This window comes from Rhea pennata, chromosome Z, assembly GCF_028389875.1.
Source record: "Rhea pennata isolate bPtePen1 chromosome Z, bPtePen1.pri, whole genome shotgun sequence".
Classification (NCBI taxonomy): Eukaryota; Metazoa; Chordata; class Aves; order Rheiformes; family Rheidae; genus Rhea; species Rhea pennata.
This window is the reverse complement of record NC_084702.1, coordinates 15,370,158-15,383,926: the sequence shown is the minus strand read 5'-3', so window position 1 is coordinate 15,383,926 and position 13,769 is coordinate 15,370,158. Positions and strand designations below refer to the sequence as shown.

Here is a 13,769-nt window from a genome sequence, read left to right as displayed (position 1 = left end):
AAAAGTTTTAAAAATTTTAGTTCACATCTGCACCTTATTTTCCTATCTCATTGCAGACTGTTACCTATACTATTAGCAAAACTGACCACATTTATTTTTCTTGGTGTCCCACATGTAACTTCAGTTCCCTCTTCAACTGTTTCCAAACAAATGTATATAAACAGTTACTTGCTCTGTAAGATGAACAGGAGTGACTGTAGCCTTTGAACAGATGCAGAATCTGATATGACTTGTAGTATTTTGTGGAGTATATAAAACTTATTCCAAAGTATAAGTACTGCATTCGTTTCCTGTTAAATAATAGAAAAAAGGCTGATATCTTAGCAGTTGTATTTTTTTTTCAAGGAAGGCATTCTTCATTCAGTTAGGTACATTAAACCCAGTTTGCTACATAAATGTTTTTCAATAAATAATTTTAAATACAAAATATGATTCTGTATGTATTTTTCTTAGTTTTTGCTGATGGCATATTATGAGAATTGAACATATTTTCTCAGTTCTGAACTTCTTCTTTCACTTGTTTTATTTAAACTTTAATTATTTAATTCTGTACTCTACATGTTACAGAGTTCATAGAGAATGCAAACATTTTTTGGACACGGATGTCCACAATCAAATTCAAAGAACTCTTCTTGTTTTTCTTCACTACCTTTTTTTCCTCTCCCAATGAACACAATTGACAGTGGTAGGGCTGTTGCAGCTAGGTCTCTGTGATGACTCTCCTGTAGCAAAGTTAACTAGGCCAGATTTAAGTAAGTGAGCAAACACTTAATCTTTGTGTCACTTTTTCTTCCATTTCAAACGGATAAAGTACACAGATAGAAATAATTTCTAAAGCCAAAAGTCTTAGCCTTAGCTATGGGGAAAAACAGGTTAGAATTTGAATTTTATGATTTTGTATGAAAAACTTGAGACATTTTACTGTCTTTGAAAAGTGGTTCATAAAGTTGGAAGTAGTGTTGCTATCATCAGAATTACCTAATGTAAATGAGTGTGTGGTATGGTATTTTTCTTTTTTCTGTAATGGTATTCACAGAATCTCAGGAGCACTGAAGTTGAAAGGGACTGCTGGAGATCATCTAGTCCCATCCTCCCCAAGCAGGGTCATCTAGAGCAGTTTATGAAGGAAAGTGTCCAGATGGTTTTCAAACATCTCTGAAGACAAGGAAGCTACATGCAACATCTCTGGGCAACCTGCTCCAGTGCTCAGTTACCTTCACACTGAAAAAGTGTCTCCTTACGTTCAGGCAGAACTTCCTGTGTTTCAGTTTGTTCCTGTTGCCTTTCATCCTGTCACTGGGCACCACTGAGAAGAGTCTGGCCCATTTCTCTTTAATCCTCCCTTCAGGTATTTAAATGCATTGATAAATTTTCCTCCCTGCTCAGTCTGTGCTCTCTCAGCTTTTCCTCATATGAGAGATGTTGCACTACCTTGATCATCTTAGCCCTTTGCTAGACTTGCTCCAGTAGCTCTGTCTCTCTCTCATACCAGGGAGCTCAGAACTGGACTCAGTACTGTAGATGTGGCCTCCCCAGGGCTAGGTAGAAGGGAAGGATCTCTCCACCTGCTGGCAGTGTTCTTCTGCCTGTAGCTCAGATCCTATTGGCCTCCTTTGCCTCAAGGACGTGTATGTCTCATGGTCAACCCTTTCCAGGGATGGAGGTGAAGCTGACTGTCCTGTAGTTCCCAGGGTCAGTCTTGCCCTTTTTGACTGGAGTGACATTTGCTTTCTTTTAGTCAACCACTTCTCCTGCTTGCAAATATGCTTGAGTGGCCCTGCAGCGACATCCACCAGCTCCCTCAGCACTTGCAGGGGCCTCTGATCAGGACTTATGATCCAGCTTGTTTAAAAATAATTCCCTAACCCAATCTCTCTCCACCAAGGTAAAGTATGTCTTCTGTTCTCCAGACTTTCTCCCTGGTACTCAGGACTGGAGATGCCTGAAGGCTGGTCTCACCAGACTGAGCTGAAGGTAACGTTCAGTATCTGCCTTTTCTGGATCCTTTGTCACCAGGGCCTTGCCCCATCCAGCAGCCATTCCACATTTCCACTTGCCTTCCTTTTGTTAGCGAAGTGTTTAAAGAAGCCCTTCTTGCTGCCCTTGGCATCCTTCACCAGATTAAATTCCAGATGGGTCTTGGCCATCAACCACCTCTCCACTCCAACCACCCTTTGCAGTTATGGCTCTCTCCAACGGGATTCTTCCAAGCAAGTCCCTGAAGAGGTCAAAGCTTGTTCTCCTGAAGTCTAGGGTTGTGATCCTGTTTTTATTTTTTTGCCCTGCTCCCTCTTTGCAGGATCCACCATGATCACTGCATCCAAGATCACCCCTAGCTTTCACATCTCCAAGCAGCCCTTCTTCCTGTTCAAATACAAGGTTCAGCAGAGCACCCCTCCTCAACTATTCCTCTGCATCAGAAAGTTCTCGTTTATGCTCTTCAGGAACCCCCTGGATTTCTTGCCTTGCTGTGTTGTCCCTCCAGATATAAGGGTAGTTCAAATCTCCCATGAGCCCCAGGGCCTGTAAACCTAAGGCTACTTCCTGCTGAAGGCATCATATACTTTTTCCTGATCAGGTGACCTGTAGCAGCCACCAACACTGTCCCCCCTTGCTAGTCTGCCCCTTCAACCCTACCTACAAGCACAGCCAGCGCATTACCCTGCACCAGGCAGAGCTCCGTACATTCCTGCTGCTCTCACGTAAAGGTTTCTTGCCTTCCCAGCCTGTCCTAAAATTTCACAAACCCAGGCTTTAGGTTTTAATTAAATCTACCTCTAGCCAGATAATTATATGTTACCATCATGCATCTTTTTGTCATGAAGTCACTATTTTATGACTGAAGCTACTGTAACTTTGCAAAGGTGCTGACTTTCCCAGCCAGCATTTAGAAGTTGGGCTCATTAGCATCAAATCAGCTTTTTCAATTGAAACAGTGTCCAAACGATACTTCTAGAAATGATTAGGTGCAGTGTTATCACAAGCTGTCTGGTTTAACTCAGACAAATGGCCCTGTAGTCAATTCAGAGCTCTCAGTTGTGACCGCATAGGAACAGTCGCTAGTTGTCACCAAGGAGCCTCAACCGCTCCTGTTTCCGGCAAGGCTTGCACACCCAAAACTCACTTATTTCTGGAGCGGTACACCTCACTATTACTGCATGTCACTCTAGTGAAAATGGGACAGTTTCCTCCCACATTCAGCTGCAGCCTACCTGCTTCAGATGTTCAGGGCAGGTTCAAGGCTTTGGTCTATAGAAAGCTACTACTGGAACCGTAAGAAATTATTAGTTTTAGCTTGTCAGAACAGACTAGAAATAAAAACTAATCTGATACTGAGCAAAAAAGCCCCCAGATGCTTCTGAGTTATCCCATTATCAAGGCAAAAGGCATCTCTTTCTTTGCTTGGATTACTTTGGAATGATTTTAGCATAACTGTGCTGGAATCAGAACTAATTTATGTATTAGAAGCACTGAGACATAGCTATGAACATATATATACACACACACACACACACATATATATAAAAAATATTCTTAAAGCAGGAAAACTACTGTTCCTTTCCCTATTTATTTTGTACAAAATACTATAGTCGACCTGTGCCCCTGTTGATCTGTGCAAATACAGTTTCGTAAACTGAAGTCAGGATTACTACTGGCCAGAAATAAAATATCTGTGCTGCTCTAGTTCTGAAGGCAGAAATCCAGCCTTGCTCAGAGCATGTGAGAAAGCAGGGACCTTACCACAGCAGACAGGAGGGTGGGAAATGGAAGGTGACCCAAAGCTAGAGGCCAGGCCACATTTTTTTTTTTTTTTTTTTTTTTTTTTTTTTTGCTGTGCATGCTGAAAACTGCTTTCTTGCTAGGTGCAGCTTTAACAGGGTGGTATGAAAGTAACCAGCATCAGTGAATTTCATAGTTTTTTTTCCTCTTGACAATTCTAATTGAGACTGAAATGTTTTTTTTTTTTTTCTTGGGGGGGGGGGGGGGGGGAGAAGGCAGGGATATGGATGAATTTCCTTGACTGAAATAGTTTAGAATTGTTACATTCTTGAATAATAGCTATTATTTAAATATTTTCAGTTTTAAACCCCCATCTTCCCTTGAATACAACCTGCTAGGTTGAAAGAGACTGAGCTGTCAGCTTACAAACGACTTTGCAGTGTTGGTCCTCACCAAAGTGAGGACCTCACCAGAGTACTGCTTCCTTTAAATTAGTGGCCTGAGGTATTCATCATGAAGTACAAACACCAACACCAGCTAGGTCAGCTTAGAGCATAACACACAGGCTTGCTTTGAATTTAGAATAGAGAAATACTCACAAGAAATATTGAAACTAGAAATATTCACAAGAAAAAAAAAATCACCAGTTACTTCCAAGAACAGGTCATGCATCTTTATTTAATTTTTACCTTTTTGGTAAGCAAGAGGGTTTTCTTTCAATCAGTCCATTTACATACTTCAACAGCCAAGTACAGATTGCAGGGAATTAGATGGAGAACTTGCAATATTAGAAAACTTTTCTGAATATACATCCATTTAAGCAACAGCTTGTAGGTTAGGAGTGCTAGTGTCAAATCTGCACACCTCACTCCAGGTGTACAAAGCAGCATTGCAGCAGCACAGGAAACACCCACACAGGGCAAAGTAGTACAGTGTGTGTTTTACATAGTGCAATCACTTTTAGAGGAAAAACTCTAAGAAGGCCACTTTTTTTTTTTTTTTTTTTTTAATCTTGTCAAGTTTACAAATAAGAGGGGGTGGAAATCAGACCTCTGGCTGAATTAACTCCTGCAGGTAGGTTTTGTGTATAGGCACATCCTTCAGAGAATCTCTGAATCTATCCTGTAATTATGAAAAAAACATATCGCTTTGTGATTCAGAGAAACCTATCATACCATCTCTAATCTTCCTAACAATCTCAGCCAGAGCTGTTAATTCAGCTGGTTTTAGATTTCCCAGAATATGCTCTTTGATACAGTTTAAATCCCCAGTAGAGAAATACAAGTTGCTATTGACCACTATTAGAGTTATTCTATTCATAGTCATTTGACCATATTAGGCATTGCCTCTGAATACTCCAGTCCACAATGACAAATCAAATTACCAGAGACTCAAAGAGTCTTGCTTTTCTGTAACTGCAATGTTGACCAATACCAAAAAAAACCAAAACAAAACAAAAAACAAGTCAAACTGCTACAGCAAAGCATCACTGGTAATATTGATCTAATACAAAACTGAGCACTCATGACACTACATGTCATGATGACCAAGATTTTAAAGATACCATAAAATGATTTTCCCCAGTAAGATTAAAATTTACAACTGTGCTTAACAGTTCAAACTGCATGTAAACAAAAAACAGCTCCCTGCAACAAGGTGTAAATCAAAATATTATAGCACCATCTCTCAGCACCAAAAGGTTGCTTGCTGACCACTTCTAGTACATGATGCATTGTATCTAGTATATGATGCTGAGGTTTCTGCTACAGAAGTGCCACAGTGGGACAGATCTGCCCATTTTTGCAGAAATTTTCTTACCAGATGTGCACAAATTTACATTCTTCCCATCCATGAATAAAAATCAGACTTCTAAATAATTACAGTACTAGAAACACTGAATGGGAAATGGCATCTGAGGGAAAAGTAGGTACTGTATACCTAATTCTAAACAGGCATGGAGAAAAGGTAACATTACCAGAATAACTCTGTGCCTAACATCAAATTTGAGGGAAACCATCAGAAAAGAAACAAACCCTTTTCTGCTGAAAGCTATGGACATAGTATTCTCAACACTAAACATCTTATTTCACCACCAGCAATTCACCATCAGCAATGCACCTCCAAAAAAAAGCTGTATACATGGGTCAGATTATGGTACAGGGGTAACTTTACACTATTAAAAGTCTGTTGTTATAGTGGTCAGGTCTTGTCTTTTGTCTGAGGAGAGAAAAAAAGGGACAGGCAGCACTCCAAGTTAATGCAGATATGTTTTTTCTTCTTAAATGCAAATTAAAATGTATTTGCTAGAAACCAGCATGAATTGGGCTGCTGTGAAATGACACATGACTCAGTTTGTTACATCTACTGACAAGTCTAAATCATTACAGATTTCCAAAGCAAGAACAGGGTTACAAGCATGAAGAGAGAGGAAAGAAAAAAAAAAAAAAAAAAAAAAGTGTTACTACTATTAAGAAAATGTTTCATTGCAAACTCTGAGCACTCTTCAAAAAAATATCTAGAAAAGACTCCTTAACTTTTTCCAGCAGTTGAGGAGTGTCCATGCAAAACAATTGAGAAGAGCAGTGTTCTACCCAGGCTCCAACAAGACCCAAACCACTTGTCCCATACAGTTCAGTAAAGTGCTCTCTTGTGCAACCTTTTGAGGAAAAATGTCCTCATTTAAAGACTGGGAAGCCAAGAGTGCTATATGGGGAAGTCTCAGACTGCCCATTTTGAGGTTAGAGAAAGAGGGAGAGAAGTTACAGTACTCTGCCTTTCATAACCCAAGGGCAGATGGGCTGCAAGGGAGGAGCAGACAGGACAAGCAGAAGTAGATCTGTCCACTGAAAACGTCTCTGCAAAGCACCAGCACTTTTTTCTTAAAAAAAAAAAAAGAAGACTTCAGCAGAGGCAGCTTTCACTTTTTACAGATAAAAGAAACTAATTATGTTGTAGAGTCAGAAAGATTCAGTATTTAGACACCAAGTAATACATATCCACACACAAAGTGAAAATCAAATATGCCTTTCACTTCCCAGTGCTGGTGGGTTTTCAACAACTTCTTTGAGGGACAAAGGGGATCTGAATAACATTCTTTTTGCCTATTTAAAGAAAAAAAATGCATATTGAACGCTTTATGTTGCACACTTGCGAGCATTCTAGGGCAGATCAGAGGTATTTACAGATATAACAATAACTAACCAGTAGCTTAAAAGAGTAAAAATAACATTAATGGGGAACAGAATTTAAGGCAATTTTTATTTTGGCCAAGAATGATGCGTGCTACAGAGTAACCTTCATTTCCCCACTCAGTTTTCAGACCACTGCACTTTTTTTTGTTTTACATGGCACTTCATAGTTTGTCTTTACAACTTAGTCAAGATTTTCAAGTGTTTTCTTCAATGTAAATGCCTTCTCTCGTAGCTCGGGTCTGCTATCTGATGCCATTGTGGACAATGAACAAATGAGGTGGCTTCTGCTTTCTGGTGTCAGGCTTTCCCACTGTTTAGCTTCTGTGTAGATAAACAGAGAGAGATACTGGACTTGAATACTAGAATGTCAAAAAACCCAACACACTTTCTCCATCCCTGGACAGACTGGACTGCTCCACATTACGCTTTCAAGCCATATTGCTTGAGGAGAAGGCTACCAAAAGAGACAGCCTCCGCTGGGCACACTGGTATAAGCGCCATCTCCTGCACAGGGAGCTGTGCCCATTTAGACCAAGCTGAACTGTATTCTGTAGATCTGGAGCATGCAAAAATTTCGCTTCACAGTTGCTTTGTGTTATGCAAGAGGAATGAGAACCATTTTCTGCTAGAATAAAGGAAACATGCAGGGCAAAACAGATATCCAAAGAAATGCCTGCTACAGAGCAACTGCACATTTATGCTACGAAGACCTAAACAGATTTATTCTCTCAGGTCACTTCTGCAAAAGCTGAGGCTCTAAATTGACAAGGAGGAGCTAGGTTTGGCACAGGAAGAGTAAAAATCTTTTCTGCACAAACAAAAGCTCTCCTCCCTATGAAGCCTCAACATAATGCGAAATCTGACCTTACAAAATGTGAAAGGTTGGAAACAGCCGATCTAACTCAGTCCTATGCGCTCTCTCTGAAACCCTCCTTGCAGGAGCTCTTCCTCACCCAAGTGGGGTTATTAATAGGACTTTAGACCTTGACTTTATCCACAGTTGCTTCAAGCCCTAAGTTTTCCCAGTCCCCAACCACAAAACTCCACACCCCAACCACCTTTCCATAACTACATGCACACAGCACCACCGTCCAGTTGGGCAAATTGGCAGTAATGTCACCTCTTCATGTTTCCAGGTCACACAGCCATGTATCGCCTTTCCCAAACACTAACTTTCCCATGTGGAAAGATGTGAAGATCCTCACCATTCAGTTTGGTGAACAGCAGCTGTATCACAGACAAAGCTTCTGTTCTTATGGATGTGTAGTTTTTGTTTTCTAAGGGAAAAAAAGAACATTCAGAAACAAATGCACACTAACTGCACAAAGAATAGTAACCACTGTGGTCTCAAGACAGCCTTTTTTTCCACTGCTCAGAGTTACTTTGGGCTGTAGTGCTCCCAATTAGTCATATTTATGAGTAGTAAAGAGTGAGCAAATAGAGTTTAACAGGAACATTAAGCCTTGCACATGGTCTCTGCATGCCCGCAGCACTACTGTTCCTTATATTGAAAGCAAAACGTTGGCATAACTGCAGCATGATCACAAAATTTCTGTGCATTTTGACTTTGCTTTTGATAAATTGTAATGGCTATAAACCATCCAGATTTCAGTAAGTAGCACTAAGTGAGGGTATATAAACCCTATACAACCAAGCACCAGGCTAGTCTTTGAAAGTTTTGGTGTCCAGACCTGCAATCTTGTAAATACCTCACTCCATTGCAAGCTTAATAGTCAAAAGAAACTCAACTGTCCTATCTTCCCATGAAAGGGCTCTGGATCTGTAGCTACTTGTAACACAGGTGCTCTTATGGTACCAGAGACAAGAGATGCATGTGGGTATGCAGCAATTTTTGGCACTGTCACAGTCATAGCAGGAAAAGCAGGAAGACTGCCTCAGTAACTGACCCCAGGACTGTCAGCACTGTGTAGGGAGCACTGTGGAACCTGTATGTGCTCTCAGAGAGAGCACAAACTGGCTCAAATTCTTGGAGCTACATGCTTTGGCTGCCTGAGCAAGTTTTGGGTATTTCCAAAGCAATTTACCCAAGAAGTCTGAACTTGGGGAGCAGAAAAATATTGCTACTGCAAAATCAAAATAATCACTGCACAATGCAAAGGAGGATGAGGTATTATCTCTGACAGACCATGTTTATCCTTTCTCTGCCAGCTAGCCTTCAGAAGAAGAATGTATTAACAAGCAATTCATCATCAACCACAAACAGGGAAAAGTCCATTTACCTAAAGAATAGGTGATAGATGAGCAGGTCTCCAGCAATATTCCTGTCAAAGCCACAGGGTCTGAGTGCTCGTCACTGAACAGCAATAACCTGCCAAACACAAAAATGCTGTCAGACACCCTGTGTCATTGTGAACAGAAGCCTTTCTGCATATCTGCTCAGCTTCCTCTCAGAAAACAATAACTATCATTGCCACATCACCACATGTCTGCCACAATTTCACAAAACAGCTTGAAGTGCCAAAGAAAACATACATCAAGCCAGAGTGCAGTTAGAAGAATTACCCTTGAAAGTAGGCATTCATCGCCTGTAGCACTCCAAGCTGCACTTTCCACGTACTGAGTTTCAGACGCTCACACATTAACTTGCAAAATTCTTGTCGATAGCAACCTACAGAGAAGTAAGGACATCATTAGGTTACACAGAAGAAAAGCAGAAAGAAATGTTTCTTGCTCTATCTCAAGTGCTTCCTGTACTGTATTCCAAGTGACATGAAGCCACATCTTCTAACAAGTGACCCTAAAACCCCTCACCCATCTAGGCAGGGCAACCCTCTCATTAACAAATACTGCAAAATGAATAGCTACACAGTACATTTTGACATGTTAAATAAAAGCAGCCTGATTTTTCAGATCTATGTAGTTCCTTCACCTTGTAACCAGCTTTGATGCAAAGTAAATGTAATCAGCAGAATGAGGCTTTTGATAAGTGGGCTACATCAGGCACCCTGCTTTAGAGGACAATGTCCTAAAGGTTTCATCATGTCTCTACAAACTCAGAATAGTTCCATGAAGTGAACAGAAGGGAGTTTACCCAAGGATGGGCTACTCTGTGGGAAAGATTTTGGGGCAGCTTTCTCACTGAAGACCTGAGAGCATGCTGCAAGCTGTAGGCAGTGAAATCCTACAGCTCCTCCCCGTTCTTCCACAAGATTAAGGTTTCCCTCTACTCTGTTTTTATTTTTAGGGGAAGATAGCATGATTCAAGAGAGTTCACTCTGCTGACTTACGCTGTGTCTCTGGGCTCCTGGGCCAGGCTTTACCCAGACTCTCGAAGGCACAGATTAGGGACTCCATCTGCATCTCTTTCTCCCTCAGGTCCTCGCCGTCTTCATCGTGCTTTAGTGAACCTGTGCCCATGCTTTCGGAGTTCTGTGGAGGCCATAGGGGAAGGCATGTTTGACAGTGATGATGGCAGGCTAGCCAAAGAGTTCAGCTTAGTCTTTCCTTGCAGTTAGTGCACACTGATCTTTTACATGTTCAGCATCCTCAGGTCACACAGCACAGGACTCCTTGGCCACTAGCAGCTCTGACACTATTGGCTACCTACAGAAGTGCACACCAGCCTCTATTCTTGCATTCAAACAGCTCCCTCTGTTGTGAATGTCTGATCTGCAGAGCACGGCAGATACTCAATGGAAGCAGACTAACTAACAGCTTTCTAAGAGTCTCCTGCTGTCTCCAGAGCAGACAGGGAATCAAATCTTAATGCAGCACTAGGGTGATGCTTGACACCACAGAAAGGAATCTGCTTAGAGAGCAATTGGGCTAATTCAGAAGCTAATTCAGAATTTAGGTAGTAGTTATAACCCTCCCAGGGTTCACCAACAATCTGGTATCAAACCCCACCTAAGATCTGGTTGAGTGTGGGGTATTCCTCCCATCAGCTTCTCCTTCTGGACAGAAGCATAGAAAACTGAAGATGTGCATCTAACACTATCAGCTGGTTTGTCACTGCTTGGGTGTTTTGTTTTGAAAGAGGGAAAGCCCAAGAAGCTGGACTGTCACCTTCTTTATCATGGGAAAGATGATATCTGCCAGCTCCTGGAACCGGTCTTCCTTTGTTGCCTGCAGCACCGAAGCCACACAGCGCAGTGCCACCATCTTATACTTCAGATTCTCTTTCCGACACTCTTTCAGGACAGCCTGGACAACCTCACTGACAGTGGGCTGGCCAGGCACAGACATCTGCAGCTCTGCACTGAAACACAAGGAGCACAGAGATTCAGACCCCCATTAATCACATCCCAAACATAGCTTTTCCCACAGACAGCAAGCAATCCCCATGCTCAGGCACAGGGCAGTCTACCAACAGCTATAAGTAAACTTAAATTCTGGAGCACTTTTACTACATCTGTTCTCCCCCACTTTTCTTTCCCATTCTTCCTCACATACTTTCAATGCACTCTCCCACCTCACCGGTCTTCCTCCTCTTGCTCTTTCTTCTTAGCAATTTTGGCTTTCATCCTCCTCCTTCTTGCCCTAATTCTACCATTCAGCCCCATAAGTCCATCCATAGCATCTTTTGCTGCTCCCAGTCCTCATCAGTCACCCTCATAGACAACACGAGCAGAGAGGAACAACTCGCTTCCTGATGGGATACCAAGGCAGTGTTAACAACTTTATACTACTTCTTGCCTCCTTGCCAGAGGAGGCAGTCTCCCTAGCACCAGCTAGGGCAAAGAACCTCCTTTCTGGGATCTCACCCTGAAGGTATCGTCTTTTTCAAAGCACTTACTTGCATGTGGAGACAATACTGGCAATGGCCTTTAGCAGCTCCTCCTGCAATCAGTAAAACAGCAAATTAATAAAACACTGAGAAACATTCCCTTGCCAAATGGCACAGCACTGTTCCACAGTAATATACTCTGCACTCTCCTGTGAGGTTGTGAGGAAATATGCCCCTGACACCAGCCAAGAGAAGGAATGTTTTCCTCCTGCCACTTTGGACAGGTTGCTGTTTTCTCCTTTATTCTGAATCAGTCTTGATTTTTCAGCTATGCTGATTGGGAGTGCAAAGGGGCCTTGCACTGCTTCTGAGTGCAAGGTAGCCCTCTTCAAGGCTAGATGACAATCCAGCTCTCAAAGCAATCTAAACTACACCCCGTGCTTATGCTTCCTGGCATTTTTATTTCCATTAAACACAGGGCAAAAGCCAGGCTTCCTAGGTTAGAGTTCCCATCTGCTCTCCTCTGCAGCCCAGAACACTGCATCTTCTGCCTCAGGGACTGAATGCTGGTGCTCAAATCAGTCCTTTAGCACCAAACTATTTTTTACCTTTCCAGTCCATGTTCTCCCTGGCAGGCCTTGCAGCAAGGCAGACAGCACTATTCCTAGGTGCGGCGGTACCAGAGAACCTGTCTGTTTGGCAATTGATGCCATGGCAGCTGCTCCTTGTGCTTTCATCCTCCAAGACTGGGACTGCAACGCTTTCTGGGTAATGAGTATCAACTCCTGCATGTACAGTCTGATACCACCCTGAGTACCTGCAGGACAAACAGAGGAAAACTGCTATCTTACCACAAAAAGGAATAAAACCCTGATCTTACAAAAAAATAAACAACACACCAAAAAAACCCACACAAAACAAAACGGACCTATAGCAGTCAGATTTTTTTTCTTTCTTTTTTTTTCTTTTTTTCTATTTTTTTACTTGGCCAGAAAAAAAAATATATCAGTAGGCCCTTCCACAGGCAAAGAATTCCTCCAAGGCTGACTGAAGATGGGTTCTGTTTTCTAGGTGCTTCTAAAGCACCTGAAGAAAATCTCTAGCATGTCCCTCCATTCTACAGAAACTGGCAATTGTTTTACTCCTTTTCTGAGTAAATACAACCTTTTTATAAGAACAGATCACTGGTAACCTTTTCCGGAAGCTCCTTTTCCACTCCCAGGGAAGCAATCTGATGTCTGGGGACCAGATCCCTTCTCTGGGGTCAGAGAAGGAACTAGCAAAGCCATTTCACTATGCATTCACATTTTTCTCTTCGACAGAAAACATGGCAAGGGAGAGGTCAAAGTCCCCTAAAACCTCAGAGTGTGCTCCCTTTTAAGGCTGCTGCCAACATTTCCAGACATGTCTGGCTACTTGCAGCAGGATATGGCCTGTATTACAGTGACATTAAGTGCCTCTATTTTAAAATACTTATACCCATTGTGTTTGTGTATCCTCACATAAGAAGTCTTTAGCAAGGAAGAAAATGTAAATAGGTTTCTAAAAGTTCTTGCCATGAATATTCTGTATTTCCAAAGTGAACTTCCAGGACATACTTCATATGTGCTTCATACCCTGCATGCCACAGAAAGTTTCTGCCTCCCTTTTGGCAACTTACCAGGCACATTTTCCTGCCAAACTTCAGTCCACAGAGTAGAATCTTCTTTCTCTCCTTTCTCTTCATCAGAGACCTCGTGCATGCCAAGAAAAGCCAATGGCAAGATGTGTTTGGCATGGTTCTTCACTACATCCGGGCTGTAGCGTCCAATAGCATGCACAGTTAATGCACAGCTTGTTCTGTAAACAGGCTCTGAAGAAGCAAAACAATCACATTGTGTGGTGACTGGGAGGCAAGATTTTCATTTCATAGCTTGGTCGGCCTCTTGAGAAGTAGAGGAAAAGCACAGAATTGCATACTGATACATGAGAGTTCTTCAGCTAGCAAAACTAAACATTGCAATACAGAAATATTTCTTTATCAGTTTCTGCCATGACCTCTCTTTTCTGCACCATACGCCATAACTAAATATTCACAAAGCCACATACCTTCCTTCTCCATGTACCAACTGCCCAGTTTGTGCAGCAATTTCTCAGTGCTACTGTCCCGGGAAGTCTGTAAAAGGGAAGAG

The 13,769-nt window shown here is 41.9% G+C and overlaps 1 protein-coding gene across 6 annotated transcripts in view; it reads right to left on the bottom strand.

Moving 5' to 3' along the window:
* Window positions 1–4,371: 4,371 nt before the first annotated feature.
* Window positions 4,372–13,769, bottom strand: part of ECPAS (Ecm29 proteasome adaptor and scaffold) — a 64,828-nt gene continuing 55,430 nt past the window's right edge. For 5 of the 6 annotated variants that reach the window (XM_062599220.1, XM_062599221.1, XM_062599222.1 and 2 more), the window contains 10 exons: window positions 13,687–13,753; window positions 13,259–13,450; window positions 12,207–12,415; window positions 11,668–11,711; window positions 10,938–11,130; window positions 10,160–10,301; window positions 9,435–9,540; window positions 9,152–9,240; window positions 8,117–8,188; window positions 4,372–7,232 (listed from right to left, as the gene is read on the bottom strand). In XM_062599220.1, coding sequence (XP_062455204.1) covers window positions 7,093–7,232; window positions 8,117–8,188; window positions 9,152–9,240; window positions 9,435–9,540; window positions 10,160–10,301; window positions 10,938–11,130; window positions 11,668–11,711; window positions 12,207–12,415; window positions 13,259–13,450; window positions 13,687–13,753 — 1,254 coding nt within the window. In that variant the 3' untranslated portion in view covers window positions 4,372–7,092. Of the gene's footprint in view, window positions 7,233–8,116; window positions 8,189–9,151; window positions 9,241–9,434; window positions 9,541–10,159; window positions 10,302–10,937; window positions 11,131–11,274; window positions 11,521–11,667; window positions 11,712–12,206; window positions 12,416–13,258; window positions 13,451–13,686; window positions 13,754–13,769 lie in introns of those variants that run through there. The other variant, XM_062599225.1, reaches the window with a different exon arrangement.